The sequence below is a fragment of the Cervus canadensis genome, chromosome 21 (assembly GCF_019320065.1).
Source record: "Cervus canadensis isolate Bull #8, Minnesota chromosome 21, ASM1932006v1, whole genome shotgun sequence".
NCBI lineage: Eukaryota > Metazoa > Chordata > Mammalia > Artiodactyla > Cervidae > Cervus > Cervus canadensis.
Genome location: NC_057406.1, coordinates 23,937,077 through 23,956,786, shown reverse-complemented (window position 1 = coordinate 23,956,786; position 19,710 = coordinate 23,937,077). Strand labels below are relative to the sequence as shown.

Here is a 19,710-nt window from a genome sequence, read left to right as displayed (position 1 = left end):
GGGAAATCAAAACACCTAGGAAAGCATAGGAGAGAGCTCCTGACCAGCACTAAGTGAAACTTGCTCAGTCATGTCCGACTCTTGGCGACCCCATGGACTGTAGCCCACCAGGCTTCTCCGTCCATGGCATTGTCCAGGCAAGAATGCTAGAGTGGGCTGTCAAGTGATATGGTATTAACATAACGCAGATAGATTCAGGGAAAAGTGGGCACACACATGTCTTCATGATTGGCGCATACGAGTGTGTGAGAGATGGAAAGGTGGGTGAAGTCTCCACCAGCTTAGGGGGAAACTTACTGACTTTACATACCATAGGAGCTGGAACTAAATCTAACACATCCTTGACCTGGAGACTGGTGTGGATTCTGTCTGATGAGAATCCGGACACATGGAGAAGTTGGGAGTCTTTCATATGGTCAAAGAGCCCAGAAGGAGTGGGTCGAGCTTTGAGCTCAGAATTCAAATCCTCTGCTCTTATCTGCTGTCCTGTATTGCTATAGCACACACAAAGAATAGAGTCCCAGGGCCAAGGGTCAGAGAAGGGCCTCAGCCTCCTGAGGGGGCTGTGAGTGGGTTATGTTCCTCAGGGCCCCTGGATGGGGCAGAATCAGGAGAAGCCTCCACTTCTGATCTCAAGGTAGAGGTTTCTGTTCGCCTGCTCTGAATGTCAGAATCAAAAAAATTTAGCCCTCACCCAAAAAAGGAAGAAGCAATTTTAATAATTCTAGCCTAATTACCCTCCTCTGTCTCCATCTGTCCTATCTACTGTGATGTGGACCTCTGCAGCTCCACCCCCAAGTCAGGATGAATGTTCCTCTGTTTCAAGGTTTCTCAGCCTCAGCACTTTGACATCAGGGATTGAATTATCCTTTGTTGTGCACTGTAGGATGTTTAGCAACGTCCTTGCTATCTACCCACCAGATGCCAATTGCACCTTCCCTCCTCCCCCTATTGTGACAACGAAATATGTCTCCAGACATTGCCAAATGGATGGAAAAATCACTCCAGTTGAGAAACATGGCCCTGTATTGAAACAGACTGAAAAGTAGAGAGGATCTGGAACTCTGAATGGAGCTGGGCAAGATGCAGTTGTGGAGACCTCAGCTAAAATGTATGACTTTTGTTTCTTTACCTGAGTGACTATTGTGGGTCAATAGTCCACAAGTTATTTTTTTCCAAAAAAATAGAACTTTGTTCTCACTTAACTCATTTTAATGTTAAGAGCCCATTCCTCCTTGTGGCAAGAAATGTGACCACAGTTATTTGAATAAGAACAAAATAATTTATCATTGAGACTAAGTCAGTTCAAAATAGGCTTCCCAGGTGGCCCTAGTGGGAAAGAACCCGCCTGCCAATGCAGGAGACATAAGAGACGTGAGTTTAACCCTGGGTTGGGAAGATCCCCGAGAGGAAGGCAACGCACTCCAGTATTCTTGCCTAGAGATTCCCATGAACAGAGGGTCACAAAGAATCAGACTTGACTGAGCACGCACACACAAGAAGTTCAGAATATTACACTCCTGTCCCAAACACTTGTCTCCAGAATGGACTGGTTATACTCAGGCATCATTGAGGGAGGGGAGATGTTTAAGTAGTGATTGTCTGTCTTGTGTCTTTCTCTGGAGCATCTACTGAAGTGGAAGGATCTCGTTGAGTCTTTAGCTTGGGTGTTTCCCCACCTGACATCAGATGAGGATTCCAAGGTCTCCCTGGTCTCCAGTTGTACAATCAATGCCATTGAGGCTGTGGTGGTCACCCCAAATATTAGTCCTCTGCCCTGAGGAGGTTCATCAGCTCCCAATGTCCTCTTATTTCACCCTAGACCAGACAAGAGCAACTTTGGCTGTCCCCTAAAACTCAAGGTGGGTGCAGGGTTGGCTTCATTTAGCTCATGAACCCAGACAATCCAGGAAGCCATCTCTGTTTCCCCAGGCAAGCTTGGAGGGGAAACTTCAGGGCTCTTGCTTCTAAGCAACTAAATCAAGTCACCCAGCATACCTGTAGTTTCTGCATTCCATTCCCCTGAAGTATGAGGCCAGGGCAGAGGGTCTCTTCCCCGTCACCCACATACCTGTCTAGCTTTATTGCTGTTCTCTCCCTCTATTTTAGAGGTGATAGAAAAGGGATCAACTTGATAGAGGAATATGGCAGCATAAGATATATATAAATAAAAGTTAAATACAATTCTTAAGTTAAAAAAAAAACTTACAAATAATTTGAAGGAAACGGCCTCATGAAGTTTGTTGAAGTCAAGGACCATAAAAGATTTCAAAGGATTTTAATGTTCTTTGCCTAACAGGCAATAAAACTCTATTCCCGTCTTGTCAGTTTCAGTGCTGGAAGCTGTTAGATAAAGGATATCTAGATTTTTACTGTGCCGGGGGCCCAATTCCCATTTTTGAAAGCTGAGTCATGTCCTGCTTACAGTGCTGAACTCTGGGTCAACAAAAGCCTCAGGCTTCCCATGTGGCGCAAGTGGTAGGGAACTCACCAGATAATGCAGGGGACTCAGGAGATTTAAGTTCAATCCTTGGGTCAGGAAGATTACCTGGAGTAGGAAATGGCAATCCATTACAATATTCTTGCTTGGAAAATTCCATAGACAGAGAAGCCTGGCAGGCTACAGTCCATGGGGTCACAAAGAATTGAACGAGACTCAGCACAGCACAGCACAGCAGAAAAAGCATCAAATGAAAACCAGAATCAGACTTTGGGTAAGCTTCCAGTCCAGAGAGTGCACGGGGCTCACAGTTAGTTGGACCTACGTTGCTCTAAATTTAGAGCAAATGGCAGACAAAAAGTGCAGCAAGAGAGCTTCGTGGTATTATATATAGCTGGTCCCCAAACAGGGTTGAACAACCCTTGAACAAGAAATGGAGCAGAAAACAAAGAGGGGGAGTACGGATCTTCAGGGCCCTTGTCCTTGGAACACTGTAAACATGCTTAAGGAAAAACTTGAAGAATTTTTTTTTTTTGCTTTGTAATCAGTATATTAAAGAGACATTCATACATTTCAAGAATTGTTTAAATTCTGATACCCAGATTTGAACCTGTGAACATATGACTTTAAACATACAATTAAAGCTATTCATCATAATTTGCTATACTACCAACATTAAATGACAGTTACTCTGGAGCACAAGTTAAATGGTTTACAGTAAGCCTGTAACATACCTACAAAAACACCTTCCTAGCTCATACATGCAAATTACTTCTCCATGTAAAGGTCTTATCACTCTAACCTCTAAGTTTCCCTGCTCCAGAAGTCACTACTCTAAGGCTTACTGTCCAAGGAGAAGGAGAAAAAAAAAGTAACAAGGACCAGTAGCTATATATATTAATAAAAGACGACACAGCAGAAGAGAATGCAATTCTACAAGTGCAAGCCCTCAAGAAGTAGCATGTTATGATAAACCCCGTCTTTAGAAAGGTATCGTTTCTATCACTGATACCACAGGCTAAATTAAACTGTACAGCATGCCATCTTCAAGTAACAGTTGAGGCAATAGAATAAATACAGAAGCATCACAACGAATCCCACTTAATACAACTATACAGACCAACACTTCTCTACAAATTAAGTTCTTTGTCTGACTGCCAGTTAAATACAATTTTTTTTCTTTTTTCTTTTTTTCCATTTATTTTTATCAGTTGGAGGCTAATTACTTTACAATATTGTAGTGGGTTTTATCATACATTGGCATGAATCAGCCATGGAGTTACATGTATTCCCCATCCCGATCCCCGCTCCCACCTCCCTCTCCACCCGATCCCTCTGGGTCTTCCCAGTGCACCAGGCCCAAGCACTTGTCTCATGCATCCAACCTGGGCTGGTGATCTGTTTCACCATAGATAATATACATGTTTTGATGCTGTTCTCTCGAAACATCCCACCCTCACCTTCTCCCACAGAGTTCAAAAGTCTGTTCTGTATTTCTGTGTCTCTTTTTCTGTTTTGCCTATAGGGTTATCATTACTGTCTTTCTAAATTCCATATATATGTGTTAGTATGCTGTAAATGTTCTTTATCTTTCTGGCTACTTCACTCTGTATAATGGGCTCCAGTTTCATCCATCTCATTAGAACTGATTCAAATGAATTCTTTTTAATGGCTGAGTAATATTCCATGGTATATATGTACCATAGCTTCCTTATCCATTCGTCTGCTGATGGGCGTCTAGGTTGCTTCCATGTCTTGGCTATTATAAGCAGTGCTTCAATGAACATTGGGGTGCACGTGTCTCTTTCAGATATGGTTTCCTCGATGTGTATGCCCAGAAGTGGTATTGCTGGGTCATATGGCAGTTCTATTTCCAGTTTTTTAAGAAATCTCCACACTGTTCTCCATAGTGGCTGTACTAGTTTGCATTCCCACCAACAGTGTAAAAGGGTTCCCTTTTCTCCACATCCTCTCCAGCATTTATTGCTTGTAGACTTTTGAATAGCAGCCATCCTGACTGGCGTGTAATGGTACCTCATTGTGGTTTTGATTTGCATTTCTCTGATAATGAGTGATGTTGAGCATCTTTTCATGTGTTTGTTAGCCATCTGTATGTCTTCTTTGGAGAAATGTCTGTTTAGTTCTTTGGCCCATTTTTTGATTGGGTCATTATTTTTCTGGAATTGAGCTGCAGGAGTTGCTTGTATATTTTTGAGATTAATCCTTTGTCTGTTTCTTCATTTGCTATTATTTTCTCCCAATCTGAGGGCTGTCTTTTCACCTTGCTTATAGTTTCCTTTGTTGTGCAAAAGCTTTTAAGTTTCATTAGGTCCCATTTGTTTATTTTTGCTTTTATTTCCAATATTCTGGAGGTGGGTCATAGAGGATCCTGCTATGATTTATGTCGGAGAGTGTTTTGCCTATGTTCTCCTCTAGGAGTTGTATAGTTTCGGGTCTTACATTTAGATCTTTAGTCCATTTTGAGTTTATTTTTGTGTATGGTGTTAGAAAGTGTTCTAGTTTCATTCTTTTACAAGTGGTTGACCAGTTTTCCCAGCACCACTTGTTAAAGAGGTTGTCTTTTTTCCCATTGTATATCCTTGCCTCCTTTGTCAAAGATAAGGTGTCCATAGGTTCGTGGATTTATCTCTGGGCTTTCTATTCTGTTCCATTGATCTATATTTCTGTCTTTGTGCCAGTACCATACTGTCTTGATGACTGTGGCTTTGTAGTGGAGTCTGAAGTCAGGCAGGTTGATTCCTCCAGTTCCATTCTTCTTTCTCAAGATTGCTTTGGCTATTCGAGTTTTTTTGTATTTCCATACAAATTGTGAAATTATTTGTTCTAGTTCTGTGAAAAATACCGTTGGTAGCTTAATAGGGATTGCATTGAATCTATAGATTGCTTTGGGTAGTATAGCCATTTTGAGAACATTGATTCTTCCAATCCATGAACATGGTATGTTTCTCCATCTGTTTGTGTCCTCTTTGATTCTTTCATCAGTGTTTTATAGTTTTCTATGTATAAGGTCTTTGTTTCTTTAGGTAGATATACTGCTAAGTGTTTTTATTCTTTTTGTTGCAATGGTGAATTGTATTGTTTCCTTAATTTCTCTTTCTGTTTTTTCATTGTTAAGTGTAATAGGAAGTGCAGGGTTGATTTCTGTGTGTTAATTTTATATCCTGCAACTTACTATATTCGTTGATTAGCTCTAGTAATTTTCCTGTAGAGTCCTTTAGGGTTTTCTATTGTAGAGATCAATGTCATCTGCAAACAGTGAGAGTTTACTGAGAGAGTTACTTCTTTTTCTGCTCTGATTGCTCCGGCCAACACTTCCAAAACTATGTTGAACAGTAGCGGTGAGAGTGGGCACCCTTGTCTTGTTCCTGATTTCAGGGGAATGCTTTCAATTTTTCACCATTGAGGGTAATGCTTGCTGTGGGTTTGTCATATATAGCTTTTATTATGTTGAGGTATGTTCCTTCTATTCCTGCTTTCTGAGAGTTTTAATCATAAATGAGTGTTGAATTTTGTCAAAGGCTTTCTCTGCATCTATTGAATTATTCATATCGTTTTATCTTTCAATTTTATGTGGTGTATTAACATTGGATTGATTTGCGGATATGAAAGAATCCTTGCATTCCTGGGATAAAGCCCACTTGGTCACAGTGTATGATTTTTTTAATATGTTGTTGGATTCTGTTTGCTAGAATTTTGTTAAGGATTTTTGCATGTATGTTCATCAGTGATATTGGCCTGTAGTTTTCTTTTTTTATGGCATCTTTGTCTGGTTTCGGAATTAGGGTGATGGTGGCCTCATAGAATGAGTTTGGAAGTTTACCTTCTTCTGGAATTTTCTGGAAGAGTTTGAGTAAGATAGGTGTTAGCTCTTCTCTAAATTTTTGGTAGAATTCAGCTGTGAAGCCACCTGGTCCTGGGCTTTTGTTTGCTGGAAGATTTCTGATTACAGTTTCGATTTCCTTGCTGTGATGGGTCTGTTTAAAGATCTTTCTATTTCTTCCTGTTCAGTTTTGGGAAAGTGTTACTTTTCTAAGAATTTGTCCTGTTCTTCCAAGTTGTCCATTTTATTGGCATAGAGCTGCTGTAGTAGTCTCTTATGATCCTTTGTATTTCAGTGTTGTCTGTTGTGGATCTCTCCATTTTCCATTTCTAATTTTGTTGATTTGGTTCTTCTCTCTTTGTTTCTTAATGAGTCTTGCTAATGGTTTGTCAGTTTTGTTTATTTTTTCAAAAAACAGCTTTTAGCTTTGTTGATTTTTGCTATGGTCTCTTTAGTTTCTTTTGCATTTATTTCTGCCCTAATTTTTAAGATTTCTTTCCTTCTACTAACCCTGGGGTTCTTCATTTCTTCCTTCTCTAGTTGCTTTAGGTGTAGAGTTAGGTTATTTATTTGGCTTTTTTCTTGTTTCTTGATGTAAGCCTGTAATGCTGTGAACCTTCCCCTTAGCACTGCTTTTACAGTGTCCCATAGGTTTGGGGTTGTTGTGTTTTCATTTTCATTCATTTCTATGCATTTTTTGATTTCTTCTATGATTTGTTGGTTATTCAGAAGCGTGTTATTTAGCCTCCATATGTTTGAATTTTTAACAATTTTTTTCCTGTAATTGAGATCTAATCTTACTGCACTGTGGTCAGAAAAGATGATTGGAATGATTTCAATTTTTTTGAATTTTCCAAGACCAGATTTATGGCCCAGGATGTGATCTATTCTGGAGAAGGTTCCGTGTGCACTTGAGAAAAAGGTGAAGTTGATTGTTTTGGGGTGAAATGTCCTATAGATATCAATTAGGTCTAGCTGGTCCATTGTGTCATTTAAGGTTTGTGTTTCCTTGTTAATTTTCTGTTTAGTTGATCTATCCATAGTTGTGAGTGGGGTATTAAAGTCTCCCACTATTATTGTGTTACTATTAATTTCCTCTTTCATACTCGTTAGTGTTTGCCTTACATATTGCAGTGCTCCTATGTTGGGTGCATATATATTTATAATTGTTATATCTTCTTCTTGGATTGATCCTTTGATCATTATGTAGTGTCCTTCTTTGTCTCTTTTCACAGCCTTTATTTGAAAGTCTATTTTATCTGATATGAGTATTGCGACTCCTGCTTTCTTTTGTTCTCCGTTTGCATGAAATATTTTTTTCCAGCCCTTCACTTTTAGTCTGTATGTGTCTCTTGTTTTGAGGTGGGTCTCTTGCAGACAGCATATATAGGGGTCTTGTTTTTGTATTCATTCAGCCAGTCTTTGTCTTTTGGTTGGGGCATTCAACCCATTTACATTTAAGGTAATTATTGATAGGTATGGTCCCATTGCCATTTACTTTGTTGTTTTGGGTTCACGTTTATACAACCTTTCTGTTTCCTGTCTAGAGAAGATCCTTTAGCATTTGTTGAAAAGTTGGATTGGTGGTGCTGAATTCTCTCAGCTTTTGCTTGTCTGTAAAGCTTTTGAATTCTCCTTCATATCTGAATGAGATCCTTGCTGGGTACAGTAATCTAGGTTGTAGGTTATTCTCTTTCTTTACTTTAAGTATGTCCTGCCATTCCCTTCTGGCCTAGAGGGTTTCTATTGATAGATCAGCTGTTATCCTTACGGGAATCCCTTTGTGTGTTATTTGTTGTTTCTCCCTTGCTGCTTTTAATATTTGTTCTTTGTGTTTGATCTTTGTTAATTTGATTAATATGTGTCTTGGGGTGTTTCACCTTGGGTTTATCCTGTTTGGGACTCTCTGGGTTTCTTGGACTTGGGTGGCTATTTCCTTCCCCATTTTAGGGAAGTCTTCAGCTATTATCTCCTCGAGTATTTTCTCATGGCCTTTCTTTTTGTCTTCTTCTTCTGGGACTCCTATGATTCGAATGTTGGGGCGTTTCACATTGTCCCAGAGGTCCCTGAGGTTGTCCTCATTTCTTTTGATCCTTTTTTCTTTTTTCCTCTCTGCTTCATTTATTTCCACCATTTTATCTTCTACCTCACTTATCCTATCTTCTGCCTCCGTTATTCTACTCTTGGTTCCCTCCAGAGTGTTTTTGATCCCATTTATTGCATTATTCATTTTTAATTGACTCTTTTTTATTTCTTCTAGGTCTTTATTAAACATTTCTTGCATCTTCTCAATCTTTGTCTCCAGGCTATTTATCTGTAACTCCATTTTGTTTTCAAGATTTTGGATCATTTTTATTATCATTATTCTAAATTCTTTTTCAGGTAGATTCCCTATCTCCTCCTCTTTTGTTTGACTTCGTGGGCATTTTTCATGTTCCTTTACCTGTTGGGTATTTCTTTGCCTTTTCATCTTGTTTAGATTGCTGTGTCTGGAGTGGGCTTTCTGTATTCTGGAGGTCTGTGATTCCTTTTTATTGTGGAGGTTTCACCCAGTGGATGGGGTTGGACAATTGGCTTGTCAAGGTTTCCTGGTTAGGGAAGCTTGCGTCGGTGTTCTGGTGCATGGAACTAGATTTCTTCTCTCTGGAGTGCAATGGAATGCCCAGTAATGAGTTTTGAGATGGGCCTATGTGTTAGGTGTGACTTTGGGTAGCCTGTATGTTGATGCTCAGGGCTATGTTCCTGCATTGCTGGAGAATTTGCGTGGTATGTCTTACTCTGAAACTTCCTGGCTCTTTGGTGGTGGTTGGTTTCAGTGTAGGTATGGAGGCTTTTGGGTGTTCTCTTATTACTTAAAGTTCCATGTAGTCAGGAGTTTTCTGGTGTTCTCAGGTTTTGGGCTTAAGTCTCCTGCCTCTGGATTTCAGTTTTATTCTTCTAGTAGTCTCAAGACTTCTCCAACTATACAGCACTGGTAATAAAACTTCTAGGTTAATGGTGAAAAGATTCTCCACTGTGAGGGACACCCAGAGAGGTTCACAGAGTTACATGAAAAAGAGGAGAGGGAGGAGGGAGATAGAGATGAGCAGGAAGAGAAAAAGGGGGACTCAAGAGGAGAGAGACAGATCTACGCAGTTGTCTGTTCCCAGAGTTTCTCTGTAGCCCAGACACACACAAAGATTCACAGAATTAGATTGGGAAGAGAAGGGGAAAGGAGGAAATAGAGGTGTTCTGAGGTAGAAAACAGAGAGTCAAAAGTGGGAGAGAGTAATCAACACACTCCTGAGTAAAAATGGGAACTGAATATTGGATTCTTAAATGTCCAAAATTTATATCATGTACTGAAAAACAAAGATTAAAAATCTAGAGTAGAGGTTAGACTCTTAAAAATACAATATTAAAAACAAAAACAAAAAATTTTAGAAATATATATGAAGTTCGGTTTAAAAATAGGGCTTCTCTCTCTTTTTTTTTTTTTTAAGGTTATAGTGAAATGAAAATGAAAATTAAGGAGTAGTAGAGGAGTAATAGAGAACTTTAAAAGAAAATAAGAGAAAAAAAAAAAGAAAAGAAAAAAAACAAGAAAAAAAATTTTTTTCCTAATTAAAAAAATCATAAAAATCTATGAAAATGAAAGTTAAGGAGTAATGGGGGAGTAATAGGGAATTTTAAAAGAAAATAAAAGAGAAAAAAATAAAAGAGAAAAGAAAAGAAAAAAAAAAAGGTAAAAATATATCTAGGAATTTCTCTGGAGCTGTTGCGGTCAGTGTGGGTTCAGTTCAGTTTCGGATAGCTCCTCATTCCAGCTTACACTTCTCAATGTCTATAGGCCCCTTCCGGTGTAGTCTGTGTTATCTACAGTGATTTTAATCTGCTGCACTGGTCCCTTCTGAAGCGGTTCCCTTTGTTTATTTGGCTTCTGTTTGCCGGTCTCTTCAGTGCCTAATTTCCGCCCTGACACAGGGGGGCCGAGGTGGTCTCTTGTTCAGGTTGCTAGTTCCGTCACACTGCGGGGAGGGACAAGCGCTGCTTTCCCCTCTATGCTTCTCAGGCTCCTGGCTGCTCTATATGGAGCGTGCCCAGCGCTGCCCGCAGTTCCAGCCCTCGGGTGTTCCACAAAAGCGTGGACTCGGCTGCACCTGTGTTTTGTGCCTTCCCCGGCCCAAGCAGCTCAGGCAGCCAGGAGCTTGAGGGGCGCACTCTCCCCAGGTGCGTGCACCTTCTCCCCTTCGCGGCCCCAGCCCCAGTCCCCACCTGCGCCAGTCGGGTGCGTGCGCCCTGTGTCTAGCCGCGACCCTCCCGGCAGATGTCGACCATCCAGAATCTCAGGAGGTCTTTGGTTAGAAACTGGAGGCCTGTTTGCAGTGTGGTACGGGATGCGGTCCTTGGAGCCGATCCTGCCCCTTTCCCCTCCCCCCTGCCTCCTGCCTCCGGCGGGGCTGGGCCGTCTGCAGCCGGCTAGCTCCTCTGGACTTGCTCGGTCCCTTTGTTCTGCGAACGGCCGGCAGTGTGTTCGGGCCGGTTAATTTTCTCTCTCTCTTTTGCTGTCCCACAGTTTAAGTTGGTAACTCACAAAAGCTCCCTCCGATTGCCCTCAGGGCACTCAGGCCTGGTCCTTACCCCTAAGCAATGCCGCCCGCTCCTCTGCTTTCCGCTCCCACTTGCTGGTGGCGGATGCGGGCGTCTGGGGTACTTTTCTGCTGGGAGTTGCTTTTAGGCACGTAATCTGTGGGTATTATTTATTTTTCCTCCCAGTTAGGTTGCCCTCTGAGATTCAAAAACTTCCCCCAGACCCGCCAGTGAGAGGGTTTCCCGGTGTTTGGAAACTTCCTCTATTAAGACTCCCTTCCCTGGACGGGTCTCCGTCCCTAGCTCTTTTGTCTCTCTTTTTATCTTTTATATTTTGTCCTACCTCCTTTCGAAGACAATGGGCTGCTTTTCTGGGCGCCTGATGTCCTCAGCTAGCAATCAGAAGTTGTTTTGTGAAGTTTGCTCTGTGTTCCATTGTTCTTTCGATGAATTTGTAGGGGAGAAAGTGGTCTCCCCATCCTACTCCTCAGCCATCTTGGCTCCTCCCCCCTAAGTATAGTTTTAATTTCATAGCTTAACAATTAAGGGTCATACCCTGAAGTCAATACATATACCTGGCATTTCAGTCTAAGCTATTCCATGTACATAGCTGAAATCAATTACAAAGTATGGCCTGACAAATGCTAGGGGAAATTTTTTAAAGTAGTTTTTACAAGTATTAAACTTATCTTGCACCCTGAAGTCATCATACATACAGGGCAAAGTCAGAGCTTTTATATTCAAGTTTATTCTTCATTTAACTTTTAAAACACTAGTATAGTTGAATGTGAAAACAAAAACAAGTAGTGAGCATATTATGATTATAGTCCCTCACTTAATCACTACTGCAAATAAAACACCAGCAGTGAGTGTTATTCACGGGCCCTACTAAGAGGTCTGACACTGAACACCACCCCTAGGATGATATTCATCATCCTCATATGCTTCTCCACTGTAATGGTGCCATCGTTCCTGATTTGGATCAAAGTCCACTAATTCTACCTGGTCCATTTCATCAGTCTCTTCTACCTCCTTCCTCTCAGGCAGAAGTTTTTCCAGGAAGGAGAGTTTATCAGGAGCTCAGGAAAGTTTACCTTAAATTCAATGATTAGGCAACCCTTTTCATATGGCCCATGATAAATTGGCGTGCCTTCATTTAGCACACACTTGATATCTACATGCTTAACAATCTCACCTGGATGAGAAGTGATGACTATGATTCAGTTGTCAAGAGTAGACATTGGCTTCTGGAAGCCACACAATGCCTCAGTCAACTGTATGGCCATACACATGAAAAGTTCTTCTCCTCATCAAGTGAAAACAGCATGATCCTTCTGATCTAAAACAATGATAATATCTCCTGGCTCCAGTCCTGGTTCTCGGTCTCCTTCACCATGGAATGTTACCTTCTGGCCATCTTTCACGCCTTTGTCTATATGAACTTCTAGAATTTTCTTTTCTCAAACTATCTTCCTTCCATTGCAGCTTTTACATCTATCTTTAGGACTGATCCGCTCCCCATGGCCCTGGCACTCCATGCAGACAGACTGAATTTGCTGAACCATTCTAGGTCTTATTTGATGAATTCTTATTTGCATTCCAGTGGACTGGGACAGTATTCTGCCACTCCTTTCTTACCACTTCGGCCTTCACATTTGTCACAGATCACATTCTTTTGCAGAGCTAGTTTTCTTGTTGCACCATTGTATAAATTCTCCTAAGGTTACTATAAGTTGATGCACAACGTTTTTAACCTCTCTCTCTCTGTATCCTGCCTCCTCCTCTGAATAACATATCAAAGATGTCCATGGGGAAGCCAAAACCACCACCTGCTCCACCTTCTTTAATTGCCTGTTCTCCTCCTTTGTCTCATGATTCTCTTTTCTTTGCATCAGAGAGCACTTCATAAGCTTGAGAAATCCGTTTAAATTTCTCACCTTCATTTGGAGTCTTATCAGGGTGGTACTTCAAGGCCAGTTTCCTGTAAGCCTGTTTCAATTCTTCTTGGGTGGCATTGGGTTTGACCCCCAAGACGTCATAGTAAGTGGTCTTTTTCACCATTTTCACCTGCCAATGAGCAGGCCGATGCCAGTGTGGGGGAGTGGGGAGGAGCGCGTTGCTATGCGCGGCTGGGGCAGCCACAGCTCCTCCATCTCTCACTGGGCCCTTGTCTTTGGAATAAACACTTTAAATATGCTTAAGGTACTCTAAGTTACAAATGAAAGAAAACTTGAAGAATTAGTGGAGCAAGAAGGAAGAATAAGAAGACAAGTAGATATTTTATAAGAACTTGTTTGAAATATCATAAATGAAAATTAGGGAAATTAATTTTTTAAATATCAATAAGTGGGCAAACCTTAGCCGAGATAAAGTCAGAGAAATAATTTCTGAAATCAAACACTGGTATTGAGGGATTTACATGGTACACTGCCCAGAGAAAGGGGTAAAAATAATGAGAGAGCTGTTATTAAATAGAGAGATTTGATTAAGTAACTCCAACATATGTCTATCAGAAGCCCCGGGGGGTGGGGGGGAGAAAAAACTGGAGGAATTTCAAATAAGGAGGAGTTAACAGGGTAGTAGTTGAGAATTGATCAAAATTGAAAAAGACACGAAGGGAATTCCCTATGGCCTCGTGGTTAGGATCCCAGGCTTTCACTGCCATGGCCCAAGTTCAGTTCCTGCTCAGGGAACTGAGATCCTGCAACTCCCCCAGTGCAGCCAAAACAAAGAAAAAAAAGGGGAAAAACACTTTAAGAGTTCCCTGGCAGTCCAGTGGTTAGGATTCGACACTTTCACTGCCATGGACCCAGGTTCAATTCCCTGGTCAGGGACCTAAGATCCCACAAGGTACGTAGTGCAGCAAAAACACAACAAATAAACAATGGAGTCCTTGGTTAGAAGACACAGCCTATTAAATTGCTACAACCCAGAGGGTGAAACTACAGAGAACTGAGGTTAAAGGGAATAATTTTAAAAACTATCAGCAAGAAAAACAGTGATTACCAAGGAATCTCAGCTTGACTGATAGCATATTTCTCATTAGCAACAATAGAGCCAGAAGATATGTCTTTGTGACTCCATGGACTATTCAGTCCACAGAATTCTCCAAGCCAGAATACTGGAGTGGGTAGCCTTTCCCTTCTCCAGGCAATCTTCCCAACCCAGGGATCAAACCTAGGTCTCCTGCATTGCAGATAGATTCTTTACCAACTGAGCCACAAGGGAAGCCCAAGAATACTGGAGTGGATAGCCTATCTCTTCTCCAGAGGATCTTCCCGACCCAGTAATTGAACAGGGGTCTCCTGCATTGCAGGCGGATTCTTTATCAACTGAGCTATCAGGGAAGTCCAATATTTTAAAAGTACTAAGGAAAAATAAAACTAGAGTTTTAAAACCATTTCAATTACCCAAGAGCAAGGGCAAAACAAGGATATTTTTAGATAAATAAAATATTTCACCATGCCCAGACTTCTATTTACCTTTTGATATTATAGGACACACACTGACAAGAATAGCAGGAGGGAATATTTGGGATATAAGGAACAATTGTTAACACAAGAAAGAAAGAAATTAATAAGATTTAATTGTAAAACTTCAAAAAAATTAATAATTTTTTTAATTGAAAAGGTAAAACTAAATCTTCGAACAATAACATGATGGATGATGTCAGTGGGTAGGTAAAGCTTGCTAAGATGTGTATGTTTGGAGGAGGAGAGAAACATAAAATTCATTTAGATTTTATATGGGAATTCCCTGGCAATCCAGTGGTAGACTCTGTGCTTCCATTGCAGGGGGCACGGGTTGCTCCCTGGTCAGGGAACTAAGATCTCATCTGCCACTTTGTGCAGCCAAAAACAAACAAACAAAAAAATTCTTAGATTTTATAATAAAATGCATAGTTATGAATGTTTAAAAAATTTTTAGTGATGGTTGCCCTCAGGATGGACATAGAGCTGACCCTTGAACAATGCTGGGGTTAGAGGCATTGGTACACCCATCCCCAACCCCATGCAATCGAAAACCCTCATGTAGACTTATAATTGGCCCTCCATATTTAAAGAGTGTATATATATTTTTTAATCCACATCTAAGTGGACCCTTGTAGTACAAACACATGTTGTTTAAGAGTCAGTTGTACATTTTATAGCTTTTAAATTAGCAGGAAGCTAAAAGAAGGATAATAAAATGTTATCTAATGGGGAAAATATAAAAGAATGACAAAGAAAGGGATGGTAATTGGAAAACAGGACAGATTATAAAAATAAATTCAAGTATATTAAAATCACAATAGATGTAAAAGGATTATTCTCATCAATTAAAAAATGTTCAATTGAAGAGATGTTGTTCAAGGACACTAACTTGCCACCAGTAGGTAAATAAGTCCTAGAGATCTAAGGCACAACATAGTGGTTGTAGTCAACCATCCTGTATTATAAATTTCAGAGTTGCTAAGAGATTAGATCTTAACTGTTCTCATCACAAAAAATGAAATTATAATTATGTACCATGATAGAGGTGTTAACTAATACGATGGTGGCAATCATACTGTAACAGATAAATGCATCAAACCATTACACAATGTTATATGTCAAGTATAGCTCACCAGAAATGCTTACTGTATATCATGTGAGGAACATTTAATTTTTAAAATAAGTTTTAAAGAAGCTCAAATAGTCAATAATCCTGAGGGGAATGGAAATTAAAACAACATATCATTTCAAATACATCAAATTGTTGAAAATTTGAAAGTGTGACTGTGCCAAGTGTTGGTGAAGCTATGGAGCAAAGAGAAATCTAACATGTAGTTCAGAAGAATGTAATTTGGTACAATTGCTGTGGAGAACAATTTGGCAATATCTATAACTCTAGGTATATAGAATATTCACCCCAGCATTTTTATATATATGTGTGTGTGTATATATATGTATCCTAGAAAAACAAATGTGTAAAAAAAGATATTTACAAGAATGTTTGAAGTTGTATTATAATAGTGAAAAATTAAAAACCAGTTAAATGTTTATCATAGGACTGCATAAATGAATTTTTACATAGTCATAGCATGGAATACCATCAGCACATGAAAACAATAAATTTAAGCTGATAATAGCATAGATAATTCTTTTAAAATGTCATATGGAGGGGTGGGAGGTGTGAAGAAGGCTCAAGAGGGAGGGGATGTGTGTATACCTATCACTGATTCATGCTGATATATGGCAGAAACAAACACAATATTGTAAAGCAATTATCCTCCAACTAAAACATTTAAAAAAAGAATTGACCATGTCATTTAGACTACATACAGAATAAATTATATTAATGTAATTTAATACTATAGATTTCTATTAAATAAATATTATGACACTAAATGCAAAAAAATTAAAAAAATATCATGTGGAAACAAACAAGTTAGGTAGATAGTATGATCTTATTTACTTATTTATATATGCTCTGAAACATGATAAATATTGCTATACAGTTTAGTTCAGTCGCTCAGCCATGTCCAACTCTTTGCAACCCCATGAATTGCAGCACACCAGGCTTCCCTGTCCATCACCAACTCCCAGCGCTTGCTCAAACTCATGTCCAGCAAGTTGGGGTGCCATCCAGCCATCTCATCCTCTGTTGTCCCCTTCTCCTCCTGCCTTCATTCTTTCCCAGCATCAGGGTCTTTTCCAGTGAGTCAGTTCTTCGCATCAGGTGGCCAAAGTATTGGAGCTTCAGCTTCAGCATCAGTTCTTCCAATGAATATTCAGGACTGATTTCCATTACAATTGACTGGTTGGATCTCCTTGCAGTCCAAGGGACTCTCAAGAGTCTTCTCCAACACCACAGTTCAAAAGCATCAATTCTTTGGCATTCAGTTTTCTTTATGGTTCAACTCTTACATCCATACATGACTACTGGAAAAACAATAGCTTTGACTAGATGGACCCTTGTCAGCTAACTAATGTCTCTGCTTTTTAATATAATGTCTAGGTTTGTCATAGCATTTCTTCTAAGGAGCAAGCATCTTTTAATTTCATGGCTGCAATCACCATCTGCAGTGATTTTGGAGCCCCCAAAAATAAAATCCTTCACTGTTTCCACTGTTTCCCCATCTATTTGCCATGAAGTGATGGGACCAGATGCCATGATCTTAGTTTTTTGAATGTTGAGTTTTACGCCAGCTTTTTCACTCTCCTCTTTCACTTTCACCAAGAGGCTCTTTTAATTCTTCTTCACTTTCTGCCATAAGGGTGGTATCATCTGCGTATCTGAGGTTATTGGTATTTCTCCCTGAAATCTTGATTCCAGCTTGTGCTTCATCCAGCCTAGCATTTCACATGATGTACTCTGCATATAAGTCAAATAAGCAGGGTGACAATATACAGCCTTAATGTACTCCCTTCCCAATTTGGAACCAGTCTGTTGTTTCATGTCCAGTTCTAACTGTTGCTTCTTGACCTGCATACAGGTTTCTCATGAGGCAGGTAAGGTGGTCTGGTATTCCCATCTCTAAGAATTTTCCACAATTTGTTGTGATCCACACAGTCAAAGGCTTTCGTGTAGTCAATAAAGTAGAAGTAAATGTTTTTCTGGAGCTCTCTTGCTTTTTTGATGATCCAGCAGATGTTGGCAATTTGAGCACTGGTTCCTCTGCCTTTTCTGAAACCAGCTTGAACATCTGGAAGTTCACGGTTCATGTACTGTTGAAGCCTGGCCTGGAGAATTTTGAGCATTACCTTACTAGCATGTGAGATGAGTGCAATTGTGCGGTAGTTTGAGCATTCTTTGTCATTGCCTTTCTTTGGGATTGGAATGAAAACTGACCTTTTCCAGTCCTGTGGCCACTGCTGAGTTTTCCAAATTTTCTGGCATGTTGAGTGAAGAACTTTGACAGCATCATCTTTTAGGATTCAAAATAGCTCAACTGGAATTCCATCACCTCCACTAGCTTTGTTCATAGTAATGCTTCCTAAGGCCTACTTGACTTTCGCGTTCCAGGATGTCTGGCTCTAGGTGAGTGATCACACCATTGTGGTTATCTGGGTCATGAAGATCTTTTTTGTATAGTTCTTCTGTGTATTCTTGCCACCTCTTCTGAATATCTTCTGCTTCTGTTAGGCCCATACCATTTCTGTCCTTTATTGTGCCCATCTTTGCATGAAATGTTCCCTTGGTATCTCTAATTTTCTTGAAGAGATCTCTAGTCTTTCCCATTCTATTGTTTTTGTTTGTTTCTTTGCATTAATCAGTTAGGAAGGCTTTTTTATCTCTCCTTGCTATTCTTTGGAACCCTACAGTCAGTGTCTCCCATCAGGAAGCTTCCATAAGCCTCTTAACCTTATCCATCAGAGGCAGATAGAATGCAAACCACAGTCACAGAAAACTAACCAAACTGATCACATGGATCATAGCCTTGTCTAACTCAATGAAACTATGAGCCATGCTGTGTAGGGCTACCCAAGATGGACAGGTCATTCTGGAGAGTTCTGACAAAACATGGTCCACTGGAGAAGGGAGAAGTGAATGGCAAACCACTCCAGTATTCTTGCCTTGAGAACAAAAAGATATGACACTGAAAGATGAACTCCCCAAGTCGGAAGGTGCCCAATATGCTACTGGAGAAGAGTGGAGAAATAATTCCAGAAAGAATGAAGAGATGGAGCCAAAGCAAAAACAACACCCAGTTGTGGATGTGACTAGTGATGAAAGTAAAGTACAATGCTGTAAAAAACAATATTGCATAGGAACCTGGAATGTTAGGTCCATGAATCAAGGCGAATTGGAAGTGGTCAAACAGGAGACGGCAAGAGTGAACATTGACATTTTAGGTCATGGACTAGAATTGGTGAATTTAATTCTGGTGACCATTATATCTACTACTATGGGCAAGAATCCCTTAGAAGAAATGGAGTAACCCTCATAGTCAACAGAAGACTCTGAAATGCAGTACTTGGGTGCAATGCTCTACATTATCGATGATTAAATATTTAAATATATATATGGTATTAAAATGTGTATGAAAATAATAAATACTGATTTAAGATTGCAGTTGCCTCTAGGGAGAAGGGAGGACAATTAATGTCAGCACTTCAACTCTAGCTTATGTTTTATATCTTTTTTAAACATATGAAACAAATATAGTAAAATATAATGAATGATTTAATATAGTTGACTGGTGGATACTTGGGTGTTCGTTATATTCTATGCTTTTCTATACATTGAAAGTATTTCCAATTTTAAATTGTGTGTTTGATTTATTAAAAAAGATAGGGAAGGTTTGCAATAGGGAACATCTCAGTTAGCCAAAATAACAAGTAATTTACTGTGATGGGAAAATCCCAGAAGAAAAATGGAAATGTAACGATTTTCATCTCTCGTTTCAGGCACATAGATGACCACTTCACAAACCTCTACCCACAGCTGATCAAGAAACGCTCCATGTTGAATAAAGTGCAGGACTTTTTAATGTATGTATGATTAGCATTCCTCTTCTCATTGTTACTGAGGCTTCAGGGATCGAATCTGTCATTCCAAACAGCCATTTTTCCTTCACCAATTTCTTTTCCGTCTCTAAGGCAGGACTCCAGAGTGGTTCTTGTAGTTAAGTGTAGCACCTTTTGATAATAGCATAAAAACTGGTTGCAGACAAATGCCTTCTAAGTTATGCCCTTTGAGAGGTCAGGTTAATATATCACATTATCAGCTGCAGTGCAGCCAGAGGAAGCCTCACAGGACAAGACAGGCAAAACCAAACCCCTGGATCCCTTCCACCCGGGGACTCCTCTCCTTCAGAAACCCCCCTCCTCCTTCTCTAGGTGCTTCCTTTTTATGGACCTGGACTCATCCTAGCTGGGGAGCTAGTGCACATCTT

General features: G+C 40.0%; 1 protein-coding gene and 1 pseudogene across 1 annotated transcript in view; one reads left to right on the top strand and one right to left on the bottom strand.

The window, feature by feature from the left end:
- Positions 1–19,710, top strand: part of PLBD1 (phospholipase B domain containing 1) — an 86,524-nt gene that overhangs the window by 28,824 nt on the left and 37,990 nt on the right. Inside the window, exon 3 of the mRNA XM_043441508.1 lies at positions 19,223–19,306. Within this exon, the coding sequence (XP_043297443.1) occupies positions 19,223–19,306 (84 nt within the window). The remainder of the gene's footprint in view (positions 1–19,222; positions 19,307–19,710) is intronic.
- Positions 11,739–12,911, bottom strand: LOC122423951 (annotated as a pseudogene).